The sequence below is a fragment of the Euphorbia lathyris genome, chromosome 2, assembly GCF_963576675.1.
Source record: "Euphorbia lathyris chromosome 2, ddEupLath1.1, whole genome shotgun sequence".
NCBI lineage: Eukaryota > Viridiplantae > Streptophyta > Magnoliopsida > Malpighiales > Euphorbiaceae > Euphorbia > Euphorbia lathyris.
In genome coordinates, this window is record NC_088911.1 from 52882344 (window position 1) to 52891667 (window position 9324).

At 36.3% G+C, this 9324-nt stretch overlaps 1 protein-coding gene and 1 long non-coding RNA gene across 2 annotated transcripts; one reads left to right on the top strand and one right to left on the bottom strand.

Moving 5' to 3' along the window:
• The first annotated feature begins 4764 nt into the window (after nt 1-4764).
• LOC136218214 (beta-carotene isomerase D27, chloroplastic) lies at nt 4765-7601 on the top strand. The gene is made up of 7 exons (XM_066004980.1): nt 4765-5026; nt 5100-5239; nt 5472-5564; nt 5737-5798; nt 6070-6176; nt 6912-7004; nt 7200-7601. Exons 1-7 carry the CDS (start codon nt 4765-4767, stop codon nt 7238-7240), a joined length of 798 nt encoding a protein of 265 aa, XP_065861052.1. The 3' UTR covers nt 7241-7601.
• On the bottom strand, nt 5096-8752 carry LOC136218215 (uncharacterized). Its single transcript, XR_010683684.1, has 4 exons — nt 8640-8752; nt 6592-6681; nt 6405-6503; nt 5096-5236 (listed from the first exon to the last, which is right to left on the bottom strand). It is a non-coding gene; the product is annotated as an uncharacterized lncRNA (long non-coding RNA).
• Between the last annotated feature and the right edge of the window lie 572 nt (nt 8753-9324).

Sequence of the window (9324 nt, forward strand, 5' to 3'; positions counted from 1 at the left end):
CCATTTTCTAGGAATCTTCTACCACCTTTGGCCAATAATATCCCATCAACTTGACTTTTCTTGCCAACGCCGCAGATGCTTCATGCGCACCACAAATCCTTCATGGAGTTCTCTCAGCACGTAATCTCCTTCATTGCGGCTAATACATTTCAACCATGGACATGTATATGACTTCCTGTATAAAGTCCCATCCCGAATTGAGTATCTTGATGACTGCCCAATTAGCTTTCTGGCCACACTTTTATCAACCGGAAAATCCCCATATTCCAGATATTGACGAATGGGTTTCCGCCAATCTTCATCATCTTCTAGCTCATCAACGACCATAATCTGATCGGCTTCAAATGCTGGTGACGACCTTATTTCCAGATTACATGCTTTCTGATTCCATGGGTCCCCACTGGCTGCCGCTTTCGCCAACTCATCAGCCTTTGTGTTCTGGCCCCTTGGAACATGCACCATCTCCTAGACGATTCCTTTATGTGTTAACTCCTGCGTCAATCTACCGACAACCTGATGGTATTTAACCAGATCTTCCTGTTTCACCAGATAATTTTTTGTGATCTGATTTATCATGAGTTTAGAGTCGCTATAGATTACCACTCTTTCTGGCATAAGTTCATTAAGCAACTTCAATCCGCATATCATTGCTTCATACTCTGCAGCATTGTTAGTAGTTTTGAATGTTAACTTTGCTGCATAGTATAGGCGAATAACGTCCGGACCCTTGATGACGACTCCCAGTCCAGCTCCATCGGTGGATAATGCCCCATCTGTGAACATACTCCACTCTTCTTTTTGTGCTTTTGGACATTCGTCTTCATCCCACGTGAACTCATTCACGAAATCGGCAAGTACCTGACTTTTCAAAGCTGGTCTCCCTTCATAACGAATGTCGAACTCTCCCAAGCGAATTGACCATTCCATTAATCGCCCGGATGCGTCAGGTTTCTGCAATACCTTTCGCATTGGGATTCCAGTTCTCACAATGATAGTATGTGCCTGGAAGTATGGCTTCAACCTAGCCGCCGTGGTTATCACCGCGAGGGCCATTTTATCTAACCTCGAATATCGAAGTTCTGCATCCTTTAAGACTTTACTCACGTAGTACACCGGATATTGTTGCCCTTCTTCTTCCCGCACCATCACAGTGCATATTAATCGAGCGACTTTTATAAGCCTTTCTAGGTAACCGCCGAGGGCGGTTACTCTTTCTGTGCCACGTCCTCCACGTAGTCACAAACGTGGTCCCGTTTCTCTGAGTGGGTGGTTTAGTGCCTTGTTGGGATTTCGGGGTGGTTAGCCCTTTCCCTTATTAGGAGCCCATTTAATCTTGAACCGTGGGCTTAAGTTTGGGATGGGCCCGTACTTATGATTCAGCTCAGTTGGTTTCACGAATCATCAATATTAGATATATAATGAGATAATAATTAGGAATTCTATTCCGAATTGAATTCCTATTCAGTAACCTAATTCTATCTAACTAGGGATTAGAAACAAGAGATTATAAATACCCCTAGTTATTTTCGCAAATCCCTAAGTGCAAACCCTAGAGAGATTTCCGAAATCCCCTATAGTGCGAGAGAGTGAAAATTTCGACACCCCAGTTCGAGGACGAGATTATGTACGGCTTCCTGCCGATCAATTGATTTCATCTATCTCTTTTATCCTTGATCTTGTGTTGATTAATTAGAGGCAATCTACTTTGGTTGCTATTCAACGGTTGATTCTAAATTAATCTTCCCGTGTTTTATTTCGTGTTTGGGAACTCGAAGAAGAAAAACAAATAAAAGGGAGAAATTCGTTTTACTACTCCTACATCAGGTCAGTTCCCGATTTCATGGATTCCCGGATATTGAACCGTCGGATCGTCGTGATTTTTGGATAGGAGCTTCTAGACATATTATTACACGTTTCCACCGAAGGGATTGTCGTTCGGAGGTCTGAAAGGTCTGTTTCGGATAGGGGCAGATTGGTAGACAATTTCTATCTCTTTTGAAGTTGTGGGCACTTCGTTTGCAACGGTAGATAGAACTTCTAAAAGGTATTTCTTCTTATCCTTCTTTATATGAAATAACGGTTAACGGATCTTGTGGTTAAATGGAAATAGGTTAAAATTTTTATATTTCCGCTGCTATACCTTAGCCTAATTTCCAACACCAAATGAGGACTATGCTATCTTTATGAGCATGATCAACCTCTAATCTAAGGAGGATCATACTATGTGCACGGTCTTCCCAACCACATCGGTCGACGTTGCAAAAGAGTTGTCCGAGGGCTGGAGCCCGAGTCCATCCATTCCTTTGACCTATTGAAAGATTTATCCGTCGCCCACTTTGTAAGGGCCATGAAAGCTAAGAAGATCAGCATCGACCTCAACGATGTCAAACAACTACCAACAGAGCCATTAAGAGGATATCTAGCGTGTTTCCACCATATGTACTCCTAGGTAAAATCCATGAACATCGAGGTGGCGATAGATGCTCTCCCCAAGGGACCAACTTGCCAGCCCCTCAGACAAAGTTGCTACACCAACCCACCCCGCACATTTTAGGAGCTCATAGCCATCAACCAAAGCTTCATTCGTTATGATGATAGTACACGACCAATAGACTACAAAAAGCACGAGGAGGACAAAAAAGTCAAGAAGGAAGACAAAGGCAACATGATAATGCGAAATCACATATTGATTTATTTATTCATTCAATATCCATTTGTTTGCTTGATTCTTACCTCATTGATGCCTTTTTCCAATTTTGGGGCAATCGTATGCTCCGAATGCCAACCTTTTTCATAGCGAATTGGTGCAAGATCTAGGATGTTTGTCCTTGGTCATGGTTGAGTAAATGTATTTTCAAAAGTGATCTTTTTAGATGACAAATCTGGTCATATCTTGAGCTGATCAAGTAAGTGTTGTCTCGTTTTCACCTTCTACATAACCTACCTTTTTTTACCATTGTTTTATGTTGAAAGGATACCGTGGCTACAATGGAGGTGTTCCTCTAGCTCCTTAACGTTACACAAACATATTTGAACTAGAGGAAATAATTGGAGGAGCAAGACCGTAATTGCATCTTTGGATCGTATCGCTTCTCTTAAGAAGGAACTTGGCAAGACCAAGAACGAAGAATAAACTCGAAATATGAGGAAAATATTTAGCAAAGTAACGCTAAAATGAGTAAAGTTACCTTTGTGAGGGAAATTTTGTCCCCTTATATATATGAGTGGGGACTTTTAGTCTAATTAAGAGTAAACTGATCATGAATCCTCATAAGGAAAAGATCTCAAGAAAGTCGAAATTCCTTATCAAAGAAGACTATTGTACGGGCGTTAAAAGGATTTCTAAACAAGATTGAATGTTATATTCCCGTTAAGGTAAGAAGAAACTTCTGAAACCCGAATATGACATCTTGATGGCAAGAGAAGAGAACTCAACGTAGTCTAAAATCAAATCTTAAAATATTTACATATATGTTATCAGTCCGAAAAATTAAAATTGAACGTTTGAGCAAATTAGGAACCAAAGTATGGTTGTATAAACTCAGGCTGTTGGTTGGAACAAATGAGTATAATGTGCCCAATTAGCTTCTTTTTATTTTATTGGAATCCGACTACTCGATTAAAAGTTAACCAAGCATGGACCATCCTTAATCATCATGGACCATCTCCTAATTTGGCCGGCCATCTCCTCCTTCTATTGTTTAAACCGTGTTAGCATTAGTGAAGACTGGGTCTATCTAATAAGCTTCCACAATAAATGTTTCATTGGATTTGTCCAACCTTCCTGTGAAGATCGAACAAATATTATATTTACTTCCAAATAATATTAGATAAAATTTCTTTTTATTCAAAATTTTATTCTCTAGTATTCTATTCTATATAATCTTTGTTCGAATTTTAAAGTATAATGTCTGATTGGATTTGTCTAACAGGATTATATGTATATTTTGTTGAGTCTAAAGCTGCTAAATTGTAAATTCACATCTAATGATGTCTTGGAGGCTGAATTACAACCTAGTAAAGCTCATTCGCCGGCTAAATATAGCCTTAATACATCATAACCTATATACTTGTTGAAAGTATTTTATTGCCCCTTAACTTTGAAATATCTCATTACTTTCTTAAACTTGCTTAATATGTTTCATTGACTCCCAATTCCATATAAAAAATAATAATGAGAGATTTGAACAAACTAAAACGTGTAATCATTTCAATAGATCGCTTTAAATAAATTTAGACAATATCCTCAATCTAATAGTTGCTATAAAACCCTATTATCAAAATTATGAAGTGAATCTAGTGTATTAATATTGGTGACAGGGCCAAGAGTTTAATTAAATGTCCAAGTCGAGATGCATGACAATCCAATTGATTTTGTTTTTTGAAAATAAAAAAAGCTTGAAATAAAGTTCAGATTTGTAGAAGTAGAAGATACGTTCTTTTTGGATTCAATAGAGAGGTTAAAACAAATAAAAGCATATACATAATGAAAGTCAAAAAAGCCTCGACCAATCGTTTTATTAAATAGATAATGAAACAATAAATATAAATAAATTACACGTCGTGTTCCTTCTTTGTAATGGAATGGTGGACAAACTAATGCAACGTACCAACAAATAAGCATCTTTCTGCTGACTGATAAATATAATCGTTCAAGATTCCTAATTCCTCACTTCAATTTCTTCTGTTTTTCTTGTTATATATAGATATCATCATTCTTTTGTCTCTCTACAATACTTTCCTTCTTTCTGTGTCTCCAACAACATGGAAGCAACCTTTGTTCCTCACTACACAAATCCTATGCCATTTCAGCCACTGCTGCGTAGGCAACCTTCCAGGTTAAACCGCTCGCCTATTCTTGCAGTGCTTACAACTCCACCGGAGCAGTTAACTGGAGTAAGCAAGAGGAAGACCTTAAAGCCGGCAGAAAACCTCACAGGTGTAACTAGGAAAACCATCTACCGGGATAATTGGCTGGATCAATTTGCTATAAACCATCTTTCCCAGAATGTCCAAGCTGCAACAGGTTGGTTTTTCACTCCATTTCAGCTTCCTTTTTGTGATGGGCAATTGAATTTTGATAGTAAGAGCATATGCAGGTTTACATAACACCAAGACTGGTTATGATAGCTTGGTGCAGGCAGCTATGGATGCGTCCAAGAAATTCGAACTCATTCATCAGCGTGAACTTGTACTTCAAGCCCTTGATAGCGCCATCCCAAGATTTATCCTCGACCTGGCAAGTCCATTCTCTTGTTAATTTCTTGCTGCACATATGTATATAAGATGCATGATGAATAAAGGAGCATAATCTTGTCATATATGTATACTTATCATCAATTTAACAAGAGCCATAAGCAGAAAAATTGAGTTTATTTCACAACATGAAAGGTGTACCTGTACTTTCTGTCTTAAAACAATCTTAAGAGAGTATACTAAACTGGTTTTCTTGATGTGATAATGTATGACAGATAAAGACACTGATGCCACAAACTACATTTACGAGAGAATATTTCGCTGCCTTCACAACCTTGTTTTTCGGTTGGCTCATTGGACCTTGCGAGGTATTCAAATATTAATTCTAATGTATAAGCTGCTATGATATTACTTGTTAGAGGAAGCCTTTGATTTTGAATCAAAGATAATACACATATTATTGTATATGAATGAAGTTCTCTGAGTTAAGAGTTGTAAATGGATACTAACAGTTTAAACCTGATAATTTTTACAAACAAGGTGCGGGAATCTGAATTCAATGGAAAGACAGAAAACAATGTAGTCCATATTAAGAAGTGCAGGTAACTTCAACTTCTCTTTTCAATTTTAAATCACAGAACTGATTTTGGGGTTCAATTTTCGTATCAGATAGGCTACACACTTTTTCATTCCTAAAACCAATGTGCTCCTATGAGTGTGCTGCTTCCTCACCACTATTTTCTCCATTACCATCATGGCCATAATAATGGCAATTATTATCGTCATTATCGAATCATCATTGAGATTCCTAATGCAAATAGCAATTATCCATTAATTAAGTTGAATTTTTCTTTTTTCTTCACAATTTTGCAGGTTTTTAGAGGAGACAAATTGTGTTGGGATGTGTACTAATCTCTGTATGATTCCTTCACAGACCTTTATTAAGAGCTCCCTCGGAGTGCCAGTCAACATGGTTCCTAGTAAGTATCTGAATTTAATGACAAATGAATGCTTTAAAGAGTTCATGTTACCAACGTAAGACACTTTTTGGAGATTGGAGAATAATACAGAATGTTAATTAATTGATACGAAATCTGAAATAAGTTGTAGAATGAGCACTAACAGTAAAATCAGGCCAAAGCAAGCAATCATTCTGAATTTCCTTTTATAGTAACTCACTAAATTAAAAATAGGATTAGAAACCATACTTGAAGAAGCAACAGTAACAACACTACACAATGTGGAGGCCATGCTCATCATGCCAATGGAGGGACCCTAGTTCAACCACTCAGGGAGCAAAACCGCATCTAGTCCCATTAAATCTCAGTTGAAAATCCCAAATAGAGTTAAATATTACTTATATAAATTCCATATTAAAAAAAAAGACAGTATTACCTGATTTCTTCACAGTAAAACATGTAGAATCCTGTTATTAGTGCCATGCCATCCAATCCACCATGCTAAATGCAAGAGACTGATTTTCATCTGTTAAATTCCCATGAAACCAATCATTATTTCACATCTATTGCATATGTAACATGGTTATGACTTATGATCACAAGCACTGAAGTTGATTCCTATTCAAATTCTCAAGTGCCAATCATATATCAACCGGGAAATACTCTATATCCTGCTATTAATGTATGATGAATCAGAGGGTCAAATCTATTTGTTGATGCATCTTTCTAATTGTTCTGAGCCATCTGATATTGCAGATTTTGATGATATGAGTTGCGAGATGATTTTTGGTCAGGAACCTCCACTTCCAACAGAAGATCCAGCGCTCAACCAACCATGCTATAAACTATGTAATACTTCAATTCACCCATTCTTCCATCCTTCGGATTCATACATTCATACTCGAAGTTTCGTCTAAACTTGATTGATTAAAAAAACAGCTTCATACTAGAGCATTCCATTTCGTTGTACACAATCACATCCATATCATATTTTGGAATGGAAATAAAAGATTGCCTCTAATTTTATGTGAAATAATTTCACAGGTAAAGCAAAACAAAAGCATGGAGAGAAATGCACTAGCTAATACGAAAGCACATGAAAAGGGGCTGTTTGTTCAGGCTTTATACAAAAATTCTCACAAGAAGCTTACCCGAAGCAATGATACCATTTGATGCTTCAAAAGTCAAAGGATTGATCCTATAAGTCTAGATACAATCAAAACTGAAGGGATATAGTTTTACCACATTGCAGTAATTTTATTCATTCATTGTAATCTTTAAATCTTCTGCAATTATCAAGAGACACATATACATATAGTTTAATGCCAATAATGTAAATGGTAACCATTGGCTAATTGTGAAAGCCCCTTGCTCTTTGATTTCTTACACATCTAGAGGAGTAGTTTTGCTTTGTTATTCTAATAAACTTCAACTTTATTTTGTGAAGACATGCTGTCTAAAGCTTTGATTTCTTATATATCAAGGATTATAGGAGTTTTGAACAGGGAGTTGAGAGGTGTGGCTTTCAAGAGGGGTTTTAAGAAAAAGAGATGAAAACTTATATAAGGATGATGAACACAAATGGTTTAGGTATGAACGAAATAAATTTGTAAGCATTAGTTGAAATTGATGAATCATAGCTGTAGATGGGAAAGGAAAATGTGTTCTGAACCTATTTCTCACATCATGAACGGTTCTAATATGGGCAAGATACCATAAATCAGATGGAAAGTAAGACGCTAACAGCATCAAGAATACAAATTTCTCTCATCTACCATAGTAGCTTCACCACAATCAAATTGAAGCTAAAAAAATGACAAGGTTATGCTTAAAATCAAATTGGTCCTCAAAAGCTTGTATCAAAAATATATCTTTCTCTATCCTGAAAGAAGAAAACACATGGTGATTAGCTCAAAACGTAGATGGACTAATTAATGCTCTAAAGGTTTCTTCTAAAACTTGATTGAGCTTGGACTAAGATAATAATTAAAAAAGCCCTCTAATTTCTTAATAATGGTAATTGCAAAGCCAACTAGAATGTATGTAATGAAAAGTTCTTTGACTGAAGATGTAATGTAGGGTTTAAAATGAGCAGGGTGGACCAAGGTTGTCTCCCACCTTTTGGTGTGCTATCAAGTGACCAAATTAGATTCCTTCAGTCCTTCTCTGTTGAGACTAGTATTCTACCCACTTCCACCAGATCAATTTTCAGCTGCAAGAGTTCATATGTGGACTTAATGGAAGCACAAATCTCATTTGGGGACTAGAAATGGTGACTACTGTTGTTTGATCCTAATTCCTACAACTCATGGACTGGAGGAGGGCATTGCAATAATCAGTGGTCCTAAAATTCAATCAGTGTAACCCGTATCTGAATTTTCATAGCATTACTAAAAACATAATCAATCGAAAATCTATCACAAAAACCATCTATATGAACGGAACAATCACAATGTGGAAGCAGAAATTAAAAATTGAGCATACCTAGCAGTCACTCCTGAAGTAATCCAGATTTGTGAGAATTTAGAGAAGGAAGTAAACCCCAAGCCATCAACACAGCTATTCTGTCGTCCATAGTTAGGACTGAAAGAGAGAGGTGATTGTGCGACCGAACCGAAACTGGTGCATCTATCCAAACACAGCCTTGCTGTTAGTGGGCTTTGTTGATTGAAATTTGAAAAGGGCCTTCCGAATCCTATGCTGGGCTTTTGTTAATTCCCTATTGGAAAATGTACACGAAAGTTTACGAGGAATTTACAATTAATGAAAGTGTTTACGTGGTTTATTAATAAATTATTTAAAAAAAAAAAAAAAAATAAATAAATAAATTATTTTTTTTAAATAATATTATCAAAAACTGATATTTAATTTTTCTTTTGCAAAACTAAACGGTTACATAAGTATTTTAAAATTATTTAATTATTAATACATAATTTGAAATTAATATTATTAGAAAAATGTGAGTTCGCTACCTGAAGCAATATCATTAACATCTTTTTGGTAAGTTGTTACTGCTTGTTTGGTTCGCGGAATAGAAGGGGAATAAAATAATTATTACTAAATAATAGTTGTTTCTATCTTTGTTTTAATATTTTTTGATGGAATATATTTCATGAAATCTCTATTCCTCATTTTCATGGAATAGCTATTCTTCAATTTATCAAATGAA

What these genes read in the sequence shown, in the direction of transcription:
- LOC136218214 (XM_066004980.1), top strand. Translation starts at nt 4,765, where the DNA reads ATGGAAGCAACCTTTGTTCCTCACTACACAAATCCTATGCCATTTCAG. An exon ending in CAAGATTTATCCTCGACCTG is followed by an intron (nt 5,240 to 5,471) that starts GCAAGTCCATTC and finishes AATGTATGACAG; the next exon opens with ATAAAGACACTGATGCCACA. An exon ending in GCCAGTCAACATGGTTCCTA is followed by an intron (nt 6,177 to 6,911) that starts GTAAGTATCTGA and finishes CTGATATTGCAG; the next exon opens with ATTTTGATGATATGAGTTGC.